General features: G+C 35.1%; 2 protein-coding genes across 3 annotated transcripts; both read right to left on the bottom strand.

The window, feature by feature from the left end:
* Positions 1–260: 260 nt before the first annotated feature.
* On the bottom strand, positions 261–10,713 carry LOC132276671 (ubiquitin-conjugating enzyme E2 5-like). The gene is made up of 6 exons (XM_059778220.1): positions 10,388–10,713; positions 10,211–10,290; positions 9,474–9,588; positions 9,304–9,356; positions 9,037–9,165; positions 261–588 (listed from the first exon to the last, which is right to left on the bottom strand). The coding sequence occupies exons 1-6, from the start codon at positions 10,429–10,431 to the stop codon at positions 458–460; spliced, it is 552 nt and encodes a 183-aa protein (XP_059634203.1). The 5' UTR covers positions 10,432–10,713; the 3' UTR covers positions 261–457.
* Positions 10,714–13,756: 3,043 nt separating this feature from the next.
* On the bottom strand, positions 13,757–22,069 carry LOC132276670 (AT-rich interactive domain-containing protein 1-like). 2 transcript variants are annotated; one of them, XM_059778218.1, is made up of 3 exons: positions 21,921–22,069; positions 20,132–21,577; positions 13,757–15,145 (listed from the first exon to the last, which is right to left on the bottom strand). In XM_059778218.1, the coding sequence occupies exons 2-3, from the start codon at positions 21,557–21,559 to the stop codon at positions 14,294–14,296; spliced, it is 2,280 nt and encodes a 759-aa protein (XP_059634201.1). In that variant the 5' UTR covers positions 21,560–21,577; positions 21,921–22,069; the 3' UTR covers positions 13,757–14,293. The 2 variants fall into 2 exon arrangements, with proteins under 2 accessions (XP_059634201.1, XP_059634202.1); XM_059778219.1 differs by having other exon boundaries at positions 20,132–21,552; positions 21,921–22,003.
* Positions 22,070–22,319: the final 250 nt, after the last annotated feature.

Genomic DNA, 22,319 nt, shown 5'->3' with positions numbered 1-22,319 from the left:
CTTTTTAACACATTACCTCTGGTTTTAAACACGATACAATAGCACCAAAATTTACAGATGAAATCCACATTCTGATCTCAGATGCGCTTCCAAATTTGCCAGAGATATCATTTTGAGCTACTACTAGATTGATTTAAAGCAACTAAGTTCTGTGCATCGTGAAGATAAATGGGTATATACATTTGAAAGCTTTGGTGCCTGCATGAGACTTTGCTGTTTATGCACGTCAGCACCCTGAAAAACCACAAGCCATGCAGCCATTCCAGTTCCAACAGTCAAACGATTTCACAACATGAAACCAATAGTATATTCATTTACATTACCAAAGAAATGTAACAGAAAGAGGTTGGGGTATTTTTTTTTTTATCCCTTTACCCAATAAATAACCCTTTTTATAAGTTCTGTTACAGGAATTAAAACATCATGTACAGATACAGAGAGTTGAGGAAAGAAGAGGCTATGGATCCACTGGGCCTGCCAGTGCCTCATCACTAGAGTCATACTCATCTTCGCTCATCTCCTCGTCACTAGATTTATCTTCCGGCACAGCTCCCACATCTTCTGGCTTGGCATATTTTTCACAGTATTCTAGTAGACGAATCATAATAAGCAATTAAGAGTTAAATTATATTTATAATTTAGAACAATACATAACAGAAATAAATGAATTCTACAGAAGCCACATTAAAAGAAAATAGTGTCGTATCTTCCATAGCAATTGGGAACAATATTTTTCATGCAAAACAGTATTATTGCCAACAACGCCAAAGATGTAGAAAGAATTGAGGACATTTTTTAAATAATGCAAAGAAACGAGGACATCATGAAAAACACACTATGTGTCATTAAACAACTCCTAATTGATTCAAATCAGACAGGACTTTAACCAGTGTGAATGGGTTGAAATGGAAACTAAGAATCCAGGATTCAATCTGATAAAAAGTAGCCAAAGATTTTCCACTGAGCAGTGCCTACTAAACATTAGTGAAATTTAAAGGCACCAACAGTTTTCAAATTTTTTTTTTTTATAATTTTTTTCTTAGTTGGTACTCACACACCTATGTCTCAATGGAGGCTTGAATCCCTAACCTCCCTTTCAGAAGTAGGGGCTTGGAAATGCTGGGCCACTGGCCCGTTGGTCAAAATAAAAATTTATACATGCTACTCGAAAGATTCACAATATTTAACGTCACCAAAAAATCACACGGATGAAAAACGCACTTGCTCCACTGACATATACAAGATCCACAATATGTTATCTTCAATTAAAATTTGCACATCATCCTTTACTCGGATGCCATGTCTCTATTCTTTCAAATTTTATTTAACATCTCCAAGAAGACAGGTTTCTCAAACATCTTTCCACAGATATATGAGACTAAACCACCATGGTTCTGGCAAAAGTTTTTTAGTTTACATCTATAATGATGACTGGCTAGCAATCTATGAAAAAAATAGTACTTTTGCCAGAAATTGTGCAGGGACTTCCTTTCCTGAACCTGTGTATAATGCATGGTTACATGAAAGGTGAACCTTAACACATTATTTGCATTAACCTTGAAACAACAGGCAAACAATAAAGTGGCAGTTGACAATGCATTCTAGAAGTAACTCATAAAGCTTCAACAAACTGTCATTCGGTAAAAGCTAGGGTCATTGCATTTCAAAACAAATATTGTCCTTCCATCAGGATAATGTTACCAACATCGTCACATCCATCAGCTCTGCAACCACCATTACATCACTCAACCACCACCACCATCATTACTGATATAACTTTGACTGCCGCCCTTACTGAACTGTTTCCTTGGACTTCGTTGAAAAGAGCGCAAATCATTCATTCAATTGTGAAAGATAGGGGATATCAGTTAGAGAAGATCAACATAGTCTTCCTAATTGACATCTGCTCAACCAACTCCGTTAATGATGAGAAAGCAGATCTCAACCATCGACGTGGGCTGAACCGACTTGATCCCAATCAGCAGCCATAAATAGGGCATCGAGTCATTAAATCAGCTATGAGAAAAAACCCCAAAACATTCAATACAGATTTAATTCTTTTGCTATACGATTACAAGTACTAACTTGATCGTCGGAGGGTAATCCTCGCAACCCGGAATGGCGGTGTTTACGTGCAAAACAACGGGACGTCACCTCGAATGGCAAGTACGAACTTGATTGTCGGAGGGTAATCCTCGCAACCCGAAATGGCGGTGTTTACGTGCAAAACAACGGGACGTCACCTCGAATGGCACGGTGCCATTCGAGGTGACATCCCGTTGTTTTGCACGTAAACGCCGCCGTTCTGGGTTGCGAGGATTTCTGCATCAACAATTATCATCACCTACTCCATGCATTCTTGCAACACCAGCCCCATCCCATTGCAACCCCAACTTTATTTTCATACGCATATTCTTCTACTACTCAAAAATTTAATTTACCATGCATGCCTTTTGCTACGACAAACGCAGCAAACCTAAGAAAAAACCAAGAACCACGATAGAAAATAAACACGCCACACAAAGATTTAGCGTGGTTTGTCAAAGCCTAAGTCCATGGTGAAGATCCGACGAAAGAATTCACTATGCGAAAATCTGGAGATTATAAGATTTAGCCTCCAAACCCTAGCTATCGCTCTCTCTTTCTTTTCTGCAATTTTCAGTGTGTCTCAATGTCCCACTCCAAACCGTAAACGCCCTTATATATCGGGTTACAAGAGAATACTAAATAGGGTCCATGATCCGCAAGCAAAAATGGGTCAAAAAATTCCCTCGGGGCCGCTGCCCCCAAATCCCCCATAGCAATCAAGGGGTTATCGGGCCGCAACACGACCCAGAACCAAATTCGAGCCACAACATCACCCCTTTATTTTTACTTATGAAGCTACTTCAAAGAGAAGTGCATTTTTGTCAGAGGTGATGCAAAATCAATAATACTTTTACTGTGAACTTGTGAAGGGAGTATGAACAGTGTAATTTTGTCTCATAGCATGTGTGCTAGAGGTAAGGAAACATTATAGAGGAGGTAATAATGGTAGCCAAAGAGTAGGTGGTAGTGGTGGTTGTTAGGAATTGCGTCTCAAATTCCTATTCTAATTAGGTTTCTATTTTAGAATTGTATTGCATAAAGGTAATTTCTTGTTAAGCATGTCTTGGGCTCCAAGGAATTTTAACTCTTGTCCAACAAGGAATTGGATTTGGAACTCTATAAATAGATGTGGAGTTGAGTATAGAAGGTAGAGAAGAAAAGAGAACGGAGGAGTGAATGGGGCACCAAGGGTAGAGAGATGCAGCTTCATAGAAATTGGTGAGTGCATGGGGGGTAAAGATGATGAGTGAGTGGGTAGAACACTGATGGAGAGGAGCGGTAGACCGTGAAAGGCTTGAGTATCCAACAACATACCTGAGCAGAGAGTGTGGGCACATGGTTCAGTGTTCAAAGTCCATACCGTTGTAATTTCTCATGAGGCAGTGAGTGAGAGAGCATTCTCTACAGTTTTATATTATCTTCTTAATTCATTATAGTGGAATTTCTTCTCTCCGTGGACATAGGTCGAGTTCAGCCGAACTACGTAAAATATTGTGTTTTTATATGTGCTTGTTTATGTCTTGCTTCCGCTGTGTCAAATGAAGGGGATTAATTCCCAACAGTGGTGTTATCAGACGAGGAAATGGAGCTAACAACAATAGTGCAGCTTTGACTTGTAGCATGTGTGTTCGAAGTAAGGAAACAATAGAGGACGTGATAATGTTAACCAATTAGAATGCTTTTTTCCTCCCTGCATGGATAAAAGTAGATAAACGGGAATTAATTCTAACTCCCACATGGAAAAAAAAAAAAAATTTAAAGGTCTCAGGTGGTAGTGGTGGTGTTATCAGCAGAAGAAATGGAGCTAACAACAATAAAAAGATTGATTGTAACGATGGTATTACAATATGGTGCACTGCAGTGTAAGCTCCAACGGCATTGTTAGTGTGTTTGGTGGTCGAAAAGGTCATGGAGGTGGCTGTAAAAGTCATGTCATGTGCTTGTGACTTAATGATGCAAGCAGAAATGGAATTCCATAGGGGAGAAGCAGCATTATTTTAATTCACTAAAATGACTCCTTTTTCCTTCTTCTGCCAGAATGTACTTCCAATGTGCATTACCAAAAGCCTTGCAACTTTATTATTATTGTTATTTTATTTTTTCCCTTTTACAACTAAAAAAAATACTCTTTTATTTAAAGAAAAAATCAAAATTCTCTTGCAAAGGTTGTTTGGAATTTGAATGCGATTAGGGTCTTTGGGGTCCAAGATGAAAAAAAAAAAAAGAAAGAAAGAAAGAAAAAGAAAAGAAAAGAAAGAACAGACAGTAGCGCAAGCATTAGATCTATTGGCAGTACCGGAAGAAGATTATGAGGACAACGGAAATCATGGTTTTGGGAATTTATAATTTCTACAGTTAATTCAAGGATGGGTTCATTTCAGAGTACGCCCCTTGTTGTTGACCTTTCAGAATGTTAAAAATCATCATAGTCAAGGTCAGAAAGGATACTACTCCAGATCAGACAAACAAAACAAGACCCGTCATTATATCAAGTGTTAAAATCCATTATCTTTTTGAAGGTACATTTACTTAACTACAACTTTTAACTTGACGGTCCAATTTTATTGTCCAACTGTTAGCTACGAGCTTCGCTACAGAACAGGAACATACACAAGCTCAACACCTGTTCATGTTTCATAATTTATTTGATGCCTCATTTTCATTACAATTTTGAAAAGCTCTTAATAATTCCCTTCAAAGACAAAAACATATACGTTCCCTCTACGTAATTCTTCCCATCCTTTAAGCAAAGAATGTTTTTTACTTCTTCACTTTGAACCATGATACGTGTCTACAAACCCACAAGGTATAATATAATTCAAAACAGTTGTTAAGTTCGATATATTTGTGCTAGGACATTAAGCTTGATATTAGAAAATATATGTGCACCCTCAATTTAAAGCAAGTCTTCTTTAAATTCAAATAGATCAAGAACCTATTGCCGCATCTAAAAGCTGCACAGCTCAAAAACAACCATGTCAAGTTTAACAAAATAAGTGCACAGTCCTAATCTAGTCAAGGAAAGGCAAACCCAGTCATATCTGAAAATATTCCACCATTCTTAAACCAGTGATGCCATTACAAAGCATGAATTTTGTTCTTATTTTCTAGACTGATCATGCAAGACTCCTAATCCACAAGCAAGTTATTATATACTTTGTGAAGAACAAAGACTTCCATTGACAATTGAATTCTACTAAGAGATTTTTTTTGGAATAATTGTGTTCTCATTTCAAAGTCAGTGGGATAGAGTTTGTCTATAGCATGGTGGTTGTTCTTTTGGAAGGCTTGAAAGACCCTCCTCCTAAGGACTCCAAAAGGTGCTTGGTAGAGAAATAACCTATTGGATCTTGGTGCTACTCTTTACAAATGTGAGATTATGGATTCAATGACATTCTTAGAGGCTGAGATAAGGTGGATTCCTAAATTAGGAACGAAGAAGCATTTTTATTGGATAAACACAGGATACCACCACGGAAATATTTGAGTTATTTTATAACCCCTAAAGCCTAAAGGGGGGTATGAGGTTGAATTTTGGAATGGGGTTATTTCTTCTTCTTTTTTTCTTTTTCTTTTTTCTTTTTCTTTTTTTTTTTTTTTTTTTTTTCTCTCTCTCTCACTGTTGCAGTCTTATTGGTTTCTTCTCTCTTTCTCCATTGTTTGCTTTGGTTTAGGATGAGCCCCTTGTACTCTTGATTCTCATATCTTTCCTTGTATAAGCATTGAGTTGTTTATTATCCTCAACAAGAAAAAGAAAAAGGGAAAAAAATAAGGGAAAGAAGGAAAATTTCCTTCTGATTTTTTTAACAGAGCTAAGATAGTGTAATTTGATTATTAGAAGCTAACGAAAATGGATACACCTCATATCCTATGATTTAAGAAGTGTCAAGTGGTAATTACCACTTTTAACTTCATAGAGAACCTCATATTAATGTAAGCATGTTCTTGAGAAGTTAAAAGAAAGCACCAATTAGGTAAGAGATAGGAGAAAGTGCACCAAGGTGGTTTATGAAAATCAAAACCTACACTACGAGTAATTTAGGTTCTAGTTGACAATGCAACAAGAGCAAAGCCGATTTAGAAGAAAAAATGAACCTAGATAAGGTGGATTGGAAAAAATGGGACGTATGATATGAGTGTCCATGAGTTCTTATTTGTCTCATGTTTAACAAAGTGAATCCTCATTAACTAATTCTTAGTAGATAGACTGGGAAACTCAAACCTCCAACTATTGATTGTACTTAAAGTGCAAGATATACATTATCTGATCCATAACGTGGAATGGGAATGTGATACGCCACCTAAACTAAATATGGTATGACAGGAAGAGGCTTAAACAAATGACATTGGAATCTGATGAGATAGTTCTAATCTATGTTACACAGATTCTTCTAATTGCGTAAGTATTTGTTCAGACACGAGATGCTTAGGTACAGGTAGGGCCCATATGGGATATTTGCCTAACATGTCGGTTTGGACTTGCGTCTAACAAGTATATCTAATAATTAGGTTCAAGATAAATTGCAAATTTGCAATAACTACTCAACTGTTCGATTTTTTGCAGATAACTTCTGATCTATTCAAGAATTTGCAAATAGCCCCTGGCCATCAAATTACCATCGAAAACAAAATGGAACTTTGTTCAGGTACGGCACAGATGGCTAATGATTGTTGTTAAGAGGACCATTATACCCTAATATTTATTTACAAGCCTGCAAAAAACCAAATAGTTTCACCTAATGTTTTTAATTTTTTTATTTTTTCTAATGCAATTTACCAAATAAACAAAAGAAGGGGAAAATTAGTAATTTAATGTTATTCATAACAGCACTTTGACATCATAACCTTAATTACATAATTATAATAATTTGAGGGGTTCTTTCTTTTTTTCTTTTCTTTTTTTGCCTTATTAGGAGGGCTTTTAATATTCCTTTTGTTATATTATTGCTTCAAAATGAGCGAAGTACCAACGTTGAACACATGTTCTTGGGTTGGAAATTTGATAAATGTGACCCTTAGGCACAAATCACCACAACACACAAATTTGAATCACCACAATTTTCCCGTGCTTTTTTGGTGTCTTTGTTGATTGATGTGTTTATCTCACCCAGGTTTAGTCTTCCTCTTTGTTTCGTAAGTGTTTTTAGTGTATCTTTGATTTGGTGTTGGTGTCCCTTGTATCTTTGCATGTAGTTGTTTCTTGAGCTAATGTTATGCTAACTTACCTGAAAAAAATAAAAAATAAAAAATCCATGTAATACTCCCTCTGTCCCATATTAGAAGACCATTTTTCCTTTTTAGGGTGTCCCAAATTAGTTGTCAATTTTGAAAAGTAAAAAATAAAAAATAAATGCAATCTTTCCATAATTACCCTTCTAACTTTTCAAAAATCTTCCAACTTGGTGATGAATACTTTTAAAGTTAAAAGGACAACTTAGTAATTTGAAAAGGAGACAATGCAGTAATTGCATGTTCCCTTAAAATGTTATAAGTTCAAAGATGAACAACTAATATGGGACGGACGGAGAATATGTTTAATCGTAAGAGTGGTGCTGAATAATTAGTATTACCGAAGCACATAAATTATTCATATTGCCATGGAAATCTATTACAATGAAATGAAACATGCTAAAGTAGTGAACTAAACACAACCTATTTATGCTAAAGTTTATGTACATAAGCCTTTTAATTTTCCTTTTGTTACATTATTGATTCAAAATGAGTGATGTACCCTTGTTGAACACTTAATGTTATATATTTAGCCCTGCCCCCTTGTTCTTGGATTGGGAATTAGAAAAATATGACCCTTAGTCACAAATCAATGATACACATACTTGAATCCACATAATTTATGTTTAGTCATAAGGGTGGCGCTGAATAATTAGAATTATCGAAGCACACAAGTTATCCATACTTTCATGGAAAAACACTGCCATGAAATAATATGTGCAAAAGTAGTGAACTAAACACAACCTATTTATGTTGATCCTGTCCTGTTATCATATTTTTTTTTTTTTTTTTTTTTTTTCCCCTGTTATTTATTCTCTTAAAAGGAAAACTAAAGGAAGGAAGGAAGGTTATTAAAAAGCCATTAGTCAGTGTTGGTCTCGTATACGGTGGATGCTGGGAGGAGAAGACTGGAGAGAAGCCTGACATTTAAGGAGATACTTTATGGATCACCAAACACAATGTTCTGGAACAGAAGTGTTCCACATATTGAGACGTACCTAGCAGTGAATTGCTAGGATATCAGTCTTTTTTACTTCGCAACCATAGCCATTTTTTATTTATTGTTTTACCAAGTAAATTTGTAATCTCAACGTACTCTCTTTCTTACTTTCTGTTGTAGTGTACTAGTGTCAGTATAGGCCTTGTGGTAACTATGTGCAGGAGCCAAACCCTACCAATAGGGAATTGGATTTGTCATGTGAACAGGTAGGCAAATAAGTGCAATTGGCATGTCTAGCATAGTAATCTTGCTTAGCTAATGGGGTTTTGACAACTTTCTATTACAGACAACTTTAGACAGTACAATGCTGGCTCAAATTGGCAGAGGCTACAAACAGACTCAACAAGTTCGAAAGTGCTGAACCACTTTTAATCTCAATCTGTAAGAAACCGGACTTCCCATAAGCATTAAAGTAGCCAAAGCGTCAGGAATAAGGCAAGAACACCCATTCGTACTCTACAAGCAGAACAAACTCCACCCCCTTGAGAAACATAGTACATAATAATGGAAATCAATGAATGTAAAGCATATTTGTTACTAGAAATCAATAAAGTCAAAACCTTCTAAGAAATAATTGAGAGAACGGATGGCAAAAAGAAGAGAAACAACAAGTGGTAGATACTGAGAAAACCTTTAAATATTCATAATTTTCATCCTAGCCACATTGGCATTGCAAAGCATGTCAAGTAGAGAATATTTAACTATTGATGATTCAGTACCTTTAACTCTTTGTTCATAAGATGGTCGATCACGCATCATCAGAGCTGCGGCCTCCCCATTCAACGGGTCTGACGGGTTGGGATACAGAAGAAGCTGAGGAAGAAACACTTCAAATACATTCACCAGATCTGGAAAACAAGGATGTCAACATCGGAGGCTAATAATAGTATAATACTAACCATATAATCAAAGAGGTAGCTTTGTCTTTTATCATTAGAAAGACAAGGAATCTTGTTTATGTACGACAGCCATATAAATTTCTTTACCAAACATAGGACTCCAGGTCTGATTGATAACATCTAAACAAACTGAGCCTGACCTGAAATTAAATAATCCACCAAAACTGTCAGACTTGGAAACACTGCACTTTAAAAAGATAAATCTGGTGAACTACCATCTATAGAAATTCACTGAAGTACAACATTTAGTTCCTTACATCTCATCAACATTTGGGTGGTAAATCTTGTTAACAAAGCCTATGGACGGAGATTTATACGGATAAGCATCTGGAAGCTCAACCCGTATCCTCCACACACCTCCATAATAAGGACCTGCAAAGATTAATTTAGGAGAAAAGAAACAATTAAAAATCTTGCTCAAAAAGTTAAAAGACTGAATCCATGCTAGTACTATATTTAAAAAATTCATTGAGGACTATAAGCAAGCAACAAATCTGCAGCTTTTAGCAACAAAAAAAAAAAAAAACAGTAATTAAAAAAAAAGTCTTCACAAGTTCTAGAATTGGACTAGAAAGCCACACACAATATATAAACAAGCCTAAAACCTGCTATTACTAACAAAAATAAAAATAAATAACATAACAAAAAATAAAAGAGGTATAAAAGTATGAAGAAATATGCCAATTGCCTTCTTATTGAATCAAAAAACCATACTTATATCAAACACCCAGATCAATTTAGCACTTAACCCCAAAAGGCAAACGAAATTATTAGCTACGATTGACAATTATAGTAAAAAAGAAAGAAAGAAAGAAAGAAGCAATTATAGCATCAAAAGATGCAATCAAGAGCTCATCGCATATGCAGATGATGAATATAGCTAAATCAAGAAAGGAATTTACAAAAAATAGCAAAGACCCAATAAAGCAAAAGGCTTTAAAAGCTCAAAAAATGAAAAGATTAAGAGATTGAGATATGGGTATGAGAGATTTACTATCACTGGGTCCATGGAAATGTACATAGAACTCCTGCATGCCATCGTTGATCATCTCTACCTTGTAATCACTCATCATCCTAGTTCACAAAACAAAGCAAAACCAAACAACAAATAAAAAATTAATCTTCACAAACCAAAATTGAAGACAATTCAGAGAATAATTAGAGGATTAACAGTTTCATCAAGTCCATCTCTCGGCGTTTGCTTGGGGAAGACATGATTTTTTTGTTTTTTTTTTCCCCGAGGTTTTTGCCCTTTCTGCGAAGAGGCGACAGAGAAGATACAGGGTAGTGTAGAGAAAACAAATGAGTTACTTGCACAACTAAGAGAAGCAAATTGGTTCAGACATCAATGAGCGAAACTAGGATACATCATCCAACTCATACAATAGGTGAAATTTTTTTGTTAAGCCCATAAAATATTGATAATTATAATAATCTGACTTCCATTTTCAATTTTTTCTCTCATAACCCATCGGACACCTCCTCTCCCCATGCTATATGCATAGACAAAATCGGTGGCCCAGTGGACAAAGAGTCTCTTAGTTCAAGCCATAAATGAGATATTTTCATTCAATTCTCACTAAGCAAAAAATATTGAATTTCAGTGTTCCATAATCTGGCCGTTGGAAGGTGTTCGTTTCCAAAACAAAAATAATCCTAAGAAATGTTAAACTTAAAATACAATAAACCTACAATCTACATTTTTGTTATGTATGTGTGTGTATATATGAAGTTAAAGCAAACACCAAGTTTTTTATCCGCAACATATTCTTAAAGAGTTTAAACTTTCAATGTTCTCTTTGATACGAGAGATAATACCATTCGAGTTACAGACTCGGTAATAGTTTTTGTTAGATTTTAACTAACCCTTAGTAGTACTGTAGTAGGAGGTATTTGTGAGTTTTTATGAAAGTTTGAGGTGTTCCCTGCAAAATTTTTAGTATAGAAGACTAGAAGTAATTGGTAAAAAATGAAAGTTGGAGAGGGCTTCTACCATGATGATGGGACAATGGAATATTTCTAGTCACGTTGCAACTACGTATAGCCTAACAGGGAACTTAACCTTGCAAAGGGCAAATTTTAAAGTGCAAGGAATAGGAGCCCCCATCTTCTGCTTTTGATATATATAATAGATGAAAAAATAGCATTCCACCACTACTCCGATCGGCATATTTTTATTTTTTAAAAAGAAGATTGAGAGTTAAACCCTTTTGAATAGTATGTTGTAAGTATGTAATTATTTTAGCTTTCTCGAGTAAATAAAAAATAAAAAATAAAAACTTAATGTGAACTTAGTATTATATTTGATTGATTAATGAGAAAAAATACACTCATAAAATCGGGTGATCTTCGCTTTCTTTAATGTATTGAAAAGTCAAGTTGCACAAAAACAAATTCCACATGAAAAATTCTAGTCCATTTCCAACCACAAGAAGAAGAGCAACCTTTACCTGTCAAGGACAGCATGTATCAAACCACACGACTATCCTAGTCAAATTTACAAGTTGCAGTAATTTAGATCATGGACTTGATACATGACACGAATTTGTGTCGATCTCACATTTAATTTAGCTACACTCAAATAAAAATAATTAATAAACTTTCATTAGAGTTAGTTGAAAAGATTGAATAAATAGTAATTATCTACCTACTATTATTTGAATGAGAAATTTTTAGAATATATTTTCATGAAATGAGACTAATAAATCATTATACAGCTCATACTCTATTTTTTTTCAGAATTCTTTCCTTGTATTAGTAAATAGGTGATTGTACTAAGTTAGGTCACGTGATCCAAGCCTAAGCCACGACCATTGCCAATAGCTTTCAAGATAGAATTTTTTAGGATCCTAAAATTTCCTCCAAACTAATAATGGGGTTCTATTGGGTTGATCGGAAAATGATTTTTAAGTCGATCTGTTAAACCGATTTGTAAAGTTCAAAGGTTTCCCAAACGTAAAGTTATCCACTGCACTAAGAGATAATATAAATTGTCAGATTGGTTTGAAAGAAAGATCAAGTATGTAATACCTATGAAAATATAAAAAATCTACATGACATCCTATAAATAGAAGGTCATGTGCAAGTTCTTTATGATCGGGGAGCTTTGTGCAATTAACTTTAAAAATAATTTAATGCTTTGTAAAATGCAATTCTTTTTATAATTTGAGAAGGTTTTGTGCAATTAACTCTAAAATTGAATAAATTATTAAATGTTTTACTTGGGACACTGTGTTGGGATTTCGTGGCCGTCATGAAACATGTTAGCAATAAGATAATACAAAAAGAACACCTAATGAAAAAAATATTCCGTAATAAGATAACAATGTCAGTAACCATTATGATATTTAATAACATCACAATCATATGCATCGATTCTGGAATCTTTCACTTTAACAAAGACATTCTTAATGTGATTAGTATGGATGATTTGAAACCATTCCAATAATAGCAAATTTAATAGATATAGATTTTTTCTCTCTTATTAATTAATAACCCCTTTATTGAAAATTCATGGGGGGAGAAAAATAATGTAGTGCTGATAAGAAAAAGTCCCAATACATATATGTTAAAATATACAAATTGGGGGTATAGAAGGCTAGAAGTAACTCTTATATAATAAGAACGCTTTAAACTTCTTCTGATTGAATTTTCGTCATTGTCTTACCTTTATCTCACAGAAATGGAATACACAATCCTCTTTTAAATTTAAAAATTTTAAATCGTATTTTAGATTACTTTATCTTAGTAGGCTCGACCTTCTATTTTTTTTAGGGATTCAAAAGTGGGATAAGTTATATAATTAGATGACATGATCTTTTTGTAATATTGACGTGGTTCAAAGGTTAAGCCCCCCACGTAGAGAGTTAATTATACAAGAAGCATTGAAGATAAGACCTTTGGCTTTGCTTGCACATCTTACCAAACTCCTTGCAAAGTGAAAAAAAAAAAATGGGGAAAGCAATGCCTGGTAAATTTGCTTTCCAAAATTGAAAACCTAAGTAGATTATAATTAAAATATTTTATGAATATACAGGAATTATAATTAAAATCATCAAGAACTTGCATTTTCATCATAATCCTATCAAACAGATTTTCCTATTATTTTCTATTTTTCAATTTAAAAGAAGTGAACCAAGCAAGCCCAAAATCATTTAGATTTCCCTTTTCTTTTCTTTTCCATGATTCATGACTTACAGTTAAGACTAATATTCTGAAAAATAAATGACACTTTGTACATAATTTTACTTCACACAACTGAATGTCAGACACTAAAAGTTCAAATCTTTATGATCGACATAACATTATCTAAAAAATTGAAATATAAAACAATACAAAAAATGTGACAAACTTGTGTTTTAACAAGTATGTCATGAATGTTCGTTGCATTATTTGCTAGTGTAACATTTCTGTTATACCCTTACCTGATATTCCAATATGGTTGGTTATATATTTATAAGAGACAACAATTACATAAACCAATAGAGCCATTTAAAGCCATGACATGGACACGAAATTTTAGCAGTTGAAAAGAGACCAATATGAAAATGCTTCAGGCAAAAGAAATTCTCTCAAACCATGTTTAAAGATCCTCATAATTGCAAGTGAATACACCCTTTTTTTTCAGAAGGAAGAGTTGCAACACTTCAAATGTCACAATACCTCTCTTTCTATTCCCCTTCCCTCCGTTAAACCTTTCGGCTTTTCTCTATATAATAATCCCAAGGCTACTGGAAGGGGGCCAGCCTCCTCGTTCATCATGTAACCCAGTGAAAAAAGAAAAATAACAGTATAAAATGAAATAGCAGCCCTTGCATGTTGGTAATCATGATGAATGGGCATTAATGAAATTATAGCTTCAAAACCGGAAAAACACGAACCAAATACACTAGACCAGATCGGAGTTTGCCAAGGCCTCTATGATCAAATGCTTCCACAGTCACTCGTGATGGTATCAAAACCTTAAGGTTGTTGCACTATCTCCGCTGTTAATTGATGAACTGAAATACCACCAGATAGAACCGCAGCACTTCACATTTCTAAGCAAAAATCCTTAATTCTAACCAACCTTCGACTGCTATCTGAAATTCAAATGTGGCTTCTTAGGAGTGCGCAAAATGGAGCCTGGCGACTTAGCTGCTTCACGCCCAAAACCATTAGTCATTGATCCAAGCTCTGATTCATCATCATCGCTGTCGATGTGGCTCGGAGTGGACCTATTCTGCTGAGCTCTACGCTGGAGAAGAAAGACATTGAAGTAGTAGCTAACCAAATCTTCCCTGCTTTTGCCACGAAAAGACTTAAAAATTTCATCCCAGAAACACTTTTCCATAGATGGAGGATTTGACCTAACTATAGCCTGGAATTTCAGTTCTTCTTCCTTTGTCCAGGAGAGTGCAACTTCCTCTCCCATCTTATTAAATTTCCAACTATGGAAGGCCGAGTCCAGTTCAAGCTTCACTCTCATCCTTTTCTCAACAACATGGAATCTGACACATTCAATAGAACCTCGTAATTGGCAGCCACATGAATCTTGCCTTCCTTTCCCAATGCGATCCCTTTCAATTAGATATTTTTTGTTCTCTCCACCTTTCACTGGCCACACCTGGGTACCTAACCACTTAGAGTCACTTTCATAAGTCTCCCCCGTCCATTCTGGTACTTTAGCTTGAAAAAATGGACCAACAGGAATACGCTTTCTTTTATGATTGTCGATGTACAAACTGACTATGGGATCGGACTGTTTCTCAAGATTGTCCTCCAAGTCACTCAAAGTGCCCGAGGAAGACTCTGAACAAGCTCTGGCCCGAGGCTTCTTCAAAGAAAGGAGAGCTTGATACTCCTTAACAGAAAGAAGCCTCTGACTGCACCTTGATCTCTCGGATCCAGTATAATCGTCATACATGGATGGATGCATCTTTTGGTTCTTCTACAAAAGTGCCGAAACAATTAAATTATACAATACTTGGAGCGGAAATGTTCATATTTCTCTACAAGTAATTTTTCAAATTGACATAACAGAGTTCAGACAAGATAAAGAGAAATATTATTAATGCATAATAATAATGAAAACAGTACCGAGAGGCCAAACTTCTAGCTAAAGACTAAGAGGACACTTCTGCTCAATACATAAAACTCTGGGAAGTATTTCCGGTCTTCCTAAATTTTCCCTACATGTTGCCAAGCCAGTTTCTGAAACTTGAGTCATTTATATTTTCTATCTTCAAGTTTTGTATTAACTGACAGAGATAGTGGTCATACCTATCATTTATTGTATAAACTCATCTGGAGAGTTTACAACAATGTAGACGTATATAGAAAATTAGGAAATTGCGCAGGAAAGTAAGGAAATTGAAAAACTTGGGAAAAGAATACAAGCTTTCACACACAGGAAGACGGGAAAATTAGGAGGACCATTGGCAAGTTCACATTATCCATTGTTAGTCCCGCCAATTTGAAGTACTAAAGGGGTGTGCTGACACAAGACCTAACGTATGGAAATTTTTTGCGTCAAGCGGTTGTTATCGATATTCATACATGGTAAGTTGAGCCTTTCATATTACACCAAACAATGGCCCCCCAAACAGAATAATATAGATTTTCTTAGGAAAAAAAAAAAGCTTTAAAAGTGAAAAGATTACATATTTAAAAAATAATAATTAGATCCCAAGAAAGATAAGATTAATTAATTACACTAATCTGCAATACTTTAAGGAATATGGATGATAAATTAAAGGCGGCACATGTTCAGAAAAAATGATTTACCTAAATGTTGAGATGAATATGGAATCTACCATATATTTTTTACACTAATCTGAGATGAAGGGAAATGAAATAATTTTCGACTCTTTTTTACCGACTACATAACCGACCTGATGTGGGAATTAGTGATTGGGATAAACACCTAGAAAAGAGTTTTGCTGTTTTTAAAAGCTGACAAGAGTCCTTGCTGGACTCCATTTATTGTAGTAACTACAAAAACCGATCAGTTTTTATAGCATTACTCTTTTTATAATACAAGAAAAGACGAGGATTGACAGTTTATCCTGTACAATAAAGACCAATGAATTTAACCACTGCATAGTTTAATTCAAGTGGAAGGCATTGATAGGAAGAAGCCAAAGGAAACATGATGGCACATAACGTAACAGAGATATAACCTCAATAGAGCTACATTTTTGCAAGAATGAGTAAGCCTACAAAAAAGTAATTTAAATTGAGGATTCTGTTGAATTGATCTGACTCGTAATGCATGTCTAACTAAATCCTTTTTAAGCCTGCACATTTAGTTCACAATTAAGCATATATCTATTTAATTATTTACCCAAAATATATATATATATATATATATATATATTAAAATAGCCTACCACCTTAGGGTTTTTTAACCTTAATAATACACATTTGCAAATTACTTTAATTTTATAAGTTTCTGCTAATGATAAACGTTTTGCTCTAAATTTTTTTCACTTTATATAGCCACAAAAAATCCACAACTATAGCAACATCATAAACAACCTATTTATGCAAACGAAATGAGAAACCTGCCAATTGCCAAGCTGTGGGGTAATGCATCAATTAATGAACCCCAAAGCATATGTCCGGTAGGGATTGTGCCTCAAATTCCTATTATAATTAGGTTTATATTCTAAAGTTGTATTTTATTAGGCAATTTATTGTTAGGCACGTCTTGGGCTCTAAGAAATTGTAATCCTTGTCCAGCAAGGAATTGGGGTTTGAACTCTATAAATAGATACCTAGGTAATGGGTTGAGGCTTATGAGATTGAGAGAGATGTAGGCCTAATTCTATAATGGAGAGTGGTAGACTCATGAGGGAGCTGATAGGTAGAGGTAGTTATGGGTGGAGAGAACATTGATGGCGAGAGGAAGTCTCGTGGAGTACACGGGTTTGCGCATATGATCGGGTGTGGGTATTCTCCCACCGTTGTAATATCTCTACAGAATCATAGTAGAATGTCTTCTCATTCAAGGACGTAGCCGGTTTACATCTTGTATTTGTGTTTGATTGCTTTATTTATTCTTGTTGGATCTTCATGTTTGTGCACTTTCGTTGTCCCACCAATAGCCTCTTTGTTCATATGCATATGCTTGATTGGTTCAAAGTAGCCCAAGCATATGCCGATCAAAAGGATTTACGCGCAATTTATTTGATACTTATTTTTAATATTCATTTCTATCACATATGTGCCTTACTATAATCAAACTTGCGCGTCAAGTCACACCTTGCGCTTAGGCTCCAAGAGACCTTAGCGCCTTACACCTAGAGCTTCTAATAACTATGCATTGAGCTCTTCAATGGTACATACAAGATTACATGTTTTTTTTTAGTGTTCTCCAAATCAATGAACACATCGCTAATGTGTTTGATATTGTGTCTTCAAAATTAATTAAAACAAAAACACATTACTAGATAAAGGAGGTTAGAAATACAAAAATTAGGTGGTGGAATTTAAAAGGAGAAAAAGTAGAAGTATTTAAGAGCAACATGTTAAAAACCATCACAAAATGTAGAAGATATAACTAAAGTAACATGAAATAGGATAGCGGAGTGTAATAAAATAATATCAAAACAGATTCTAAAAGAATTGAAATAAAAAGAACCATTATTTTAGAAACATTTTTTTTTTTTTTTGAAATGTATTATTATTTTAGAAACTTGGTGGTGGGATGAGACATCAAAATTGCAGCAAAGAGAAAAAAGAAGTGATATAGAATTTGGCCAAAAACTAAACATGAAGAATTTTTTGAGAAATACAAATATGTATAAAAAAATAAAATAAATAAAAAGTAGTAAGAGATGTTAGTGCATAGAAGATCTTTCATTTAAATTAAATTATGTACAAAAGATGGAGGAAGAATATATGTGAACTTGCTAAATTAAGGGAGGTGGAAAACTAGATATTTCAACAATATAAAATGCACAGAGACAGTGCTCTTGGTGAAAGACTGTAAAATTTGAAAATGATTATAAAGTTGCTTTGAGAAGTTCTTGAATGAAAATTCTACTTATGGTTAAGAGAAAATGGTAATCTTAGGTAAATAGATAAGAGAAAGCAATTTATTTTTGTAAGTTCAGGGTGTGCAAGGTAAAATATTCATTGAAGCATATGAAAACAAGAATCACTGCAATTTTTTTTTTTCATTGGCAAGAAACACACACATCTCACACACCCACTTTGCCCATTTGGGGACTCAAACCCTCACCATCCACTTTCGAAGGTAGAGGAGATAATAACACCAGGCCACAAGGCCCTTGGTGTATCGCTGCATGTTAAAATTGCATTCTTATTGAGATTTAAGTGTGTTTATGGGATGATGATGTGTCTTGGTTAACAAAAATTGTATGGCAAGATAATAATTACTAAAAAAATACCTAATAAGATGAAAATATAAAAAATAAAAATAGTGCATATGTATAACATAAAAGGGATATTCAATATTGTACAAAATTACAAATTATTGTAGTATCAAACTAATGAATCATGCTATAAAATTTTGGACAAAAGTAATTGAACGTCTAGTTTCTAAAAATCAATTTGTTTCTATGCCAAGGATAAACAAAAATGCCGAAAGAAGAAATATCACAAAATGGTCATTATATATCTTGAAAAAACCTATGATAGAGTCCCGAAGATATAATATGATGGTTTTTTTATTTTTATTTTAAATAAAAAAAATAAAAATAAAAAACATATGAATATATTGGCATAATAAAAAAAAATTGTAAATGAAGCTTTGACTATAATAAAAACAACTCTAGAAGAGAAGTGAATTTCCAAAACTGTAAATCATATCGGGGGGTCAACGTTAAGGTGCTGCTTGAAAACTAAATTAAGAATTTAAAACTGCACATATCTTGTTTGATAACACAATTTAGGTATCACTTTAAAACATTTCACCTTTAAAAGGGCCAAAAAGTTGAGTAAAGTGACTTTACTTATCAAATGAGTATTGGAATTCAAGGTACATTGTAAATGTAGCATGATATACTGGATGAAAGACTATTTATCATTTTGAATAGTCAAAAACAATTTGAAAGATGAAAGATCATGCCTCAAATGCACAACAAAGCATTTTGGCTGCAAACAGCAGCAACATCTTAACAAAGATCAAACCATGATTCAATTAACTTCCCCATTTAGTATTTGTAGGACGGAGAATTTTGTAACATGTGTAAATTTAATAAAGACTCCGACATTGAAAATATAGTGATAACACTTCAAAACCAAAAGATTACCCAAAACATCCACTTTCGCTATCTAAGATCGATAATACAAAAGGATGGACAAATAAATAGTGATATGACTAATAGAATAGGAGTGGATTGGTCTAAATGGAGACAAACTAGGGGGATTTTATGTGATAAAAAGAATAACATGTAGGCTAAAAGGAAAATTCTATAGCACCATTATTAGGCCAACTATGTTGTATGGAGTGGAGCGGGGCCCTAAGAAAGAAACAAAAACAACGCCTTCATGCAGCGAAAATGAGAATGTTCAGATGGATGAGTCGCCTCGGAAATGAGAATGTTAAGAGGGATGAGTGGAGTGACTAGAAGAGATGGGGTCACTAATGAAAGTGAGAAAAATTAGGGGTCGCACACTCGCACCCATTGGTAAGAAAATTATGGAGAGTAGACTTAGATGGTTTGGACATATACATTGGGGACCTAGTGAGACGCGAGTATAAGACTAGTTGTCATAAAAGTTAAGAGACAGAGGCCGATCAAATATAATATGAGATGAGATCATTAAAAATAACTTCAAAAAGTTAAATATGGTAGTAGATATGGCATATAATGGAAAATAGTGGAGAGAGATAATTCATGAGGCCAGCCCCATTCATATGGGATCAAGACAAGTATGATGATGATGAGAATTTTGTAGCAAATACCTGCCAATGTTCAGTACTTTGATCAGCTTGTCTCTTCAAAAACATTGCCTCCCTAGCCAACAAAACCTGTTTCCACAACTGCTCGTTCCCATAAGACCTCCACTTAGACCTGTCAGGCAAGGATTCAAATTGTGAACCACAAGGGTTTTTTGCTACCTTGATAACCCAATCTAGCATTCCCCAATCGCAATCTCGCTTCCTCTTCCTATTAGGAATCTCTTCCTCAATCACACATGAATCCAAAATAATGTTATCTTTGTTCTCCTTGATGATTTCCTTGCCTTCATTCAACTCTACGGAACTCTGAAACTCGTCAGCAATGCAAGGTTTCCCAACATCCGTAAAATCCGACTCACTCTTCTCCAAATCTAAATGTGGGTACTCTCCATCTTTTTTCTTCTGATCCAACTCACTCTTCTCCAAATCCGAATGTGGGTTTGTGACATATACCTTATGTTCAGTACATTGAACAACGTGTCTCTTCAAAAACATTGCCTCCCGAGCCAACAAAACCTGTTTCCACAACTGCTTGCTCCCATAAGACCTCCACTTAGACCTTTCAGGCAAGGATCCAAATTGTGGATCACAAGGGTTTTTCGCAACCTCAATAACCCAATTTAGCATTCCCCAATCGCAATCCCGCTTCCTCTTCTTATTAGAAATCTCTTCTTCAACTACACGTGAATCCAAAATCATATCATCCTTGTTCTCCTTGATGCTTTCCTTGCCTCCATTCGACTCTACAAAACTCCCAAACCCATCAGCACTGCAAGGTTTCTCAACATCCGTGAAATCCAAATGTGGGTACTCTCCATCTTTCAACTCACTCTTCTCCAAATCCAAATGTGGGTACACTCCATCTTTCAACTCACTCTTCTCCAAATCCAAATGTGGGTACTCTCCATCTTTCTTCTTCTGACCCGAAAACTCTGACTCTAACCCCATCAAAAACCCACTCAGATCCACGCCACTACCTGGCAACTCACTTTTTGAGTCCTTACTTTCAACAATTCTTTTTAACCATCTATCCAGTGAATCTAAATACTTGATGTAGATCAATTTCACAGCCGAAGCAACACCGGTGCTGAAACCTGACTTCTCAGCCACCGAATCCCACAATCCATTCTTCGAAACAGTTTCGTATCCACCATTTTCTCTCACAGCCAAGAACAGTTTGAATAAATCCACTGATTGCCCATCCCCAAGCATTGGAGGTAAAGGCCGAAAACAATCACTACAATGTATCTCCTTAAGAAATATAGATACGAATTGATCGAACAAGGATCGAAGCTTATCTTCGTCGCCACCTGCAATCGACCCTTGTGAACCCAGACCGAGGTCAAACCACAGCTCGTCTGATAGAAGTTTTTGGAGAGGTTTTAAGCAATCTAAGGCACACCCATCTGCTATCTTCGACCACCCTGCCATGGATTTTGAATTCAAACCCTAAAACCAAATCATTACACTCATATATACCTTCACAAAACAAGAATCAACGGAACATCCAAAAGAAATAATTAGAGAGAGATGAACTGACTAGTCATCTGGGTATCGATGGGGAGATCGATTTTTTGGCGGGAACCCATTGATCTAGGGCATGGATGAAAATTTTTAGTCCCCCGCCATTTAATACCAGTACTTTCTCTCTCTAAAAAAAAACAGATAGGACAGAGAGAAAGAGAGATGGAGGGAGGAGAGGGGTTTTTCAATTTTTGAACAGATACAGACCCTCCCCTACAAAAAAATCAAGAATTTGTGACTGGACAGTAGTAAAGGAAGAGAGACGTACCAGTATTTGGGGGGTGTGGGTATTGGGTGACCCTGTGGTGACTTGCCTTGTTGTCTTTGACTCTACTCTCCCTCTTGCCCTTTTCCTATGGCCTTTTTTTAAGGCATCTTGTGGGCAATAAAAGATGGGAAGAAATCTAATAAAAGAGCTTTGGATGAGAATGTTAGGGTTTTTATGAAGGCAAGGAACTTATTTATAGCTGGCATCATAAACTAACCATGGTTTATTAACTAGGGTGTTGGCTTGGTGGTGGGTTAAATATAGTCGAGGGGTTTTTGGTAAAGAAAATTTAGGACACTCAACACATGGATGTTTTCACATGAAAATTAGTGGAATAAGTTATGGCTTACTTTAATTAGTGTTATTAGCTGCAATTAAATTGAGAATACAACATCATAT

The sequence above is a fragment of the Cornus florida genome, unplaced genomic scaffold, assembly GCF_030987335.1.
Source record: "Cornus florida cultivar Cherokee Brave unplaced genomic scaffold, ASM3098733v1 CherokeeBrave_3.0.0_Hap2_Chr10, whole genome shotgun sequence".
NCBI classification, from domain to species: domain Eukaryota; kingdom Viridiplantae; phylum Streptophyta; class Magnoliopsida; order Cornales; family Cornaceae; genus Cornus; species Cornus florida.
The sequence above is the reverse complement of the archived record's forward strand: the minus strand, read 5'-3'. Positions and strand labels throughout refer to the sequence as shown.

Bases quoted from the DNA above. Each gene is read 5' to 3' on its own strand.
- LOC132276671 (XM_059778220.1), bottom strand. From the start codon at position 10,431: ATGTCTTCCCCAAGCAAACGCCGAGAGATGGACTTGATGAAACT. The intron at 10,291-10,387 runs GTTAATCCTCTA...TTTGTGAACTAG, and splicing joins GAGATGGACTTGATGAAACT to GATGATGAGTGATTACAAGG. The intron at 9,166-9,303 runs GTAAAGAAATTT...CTTGTTTTCCAG, and splicing joins GACCTGGAGTCCTATGTTTG to ATCTGGTGAATGTATTTGAA.
- LOC132276670 (XM_059778218.1), bottom strand. From the start codon at position 21,559: ATGGCAGGGTGGTCGAAGATAGCAGATGGGTGTGCCTTAGATTGCTTA. The intron at 15,146-20,131 runs GTATTTGCTACA...GCACTTTTGTAG, and splicing joins AAAGTACTGAACATTGGCAG to AAGAACCAAAAGATGCATCC.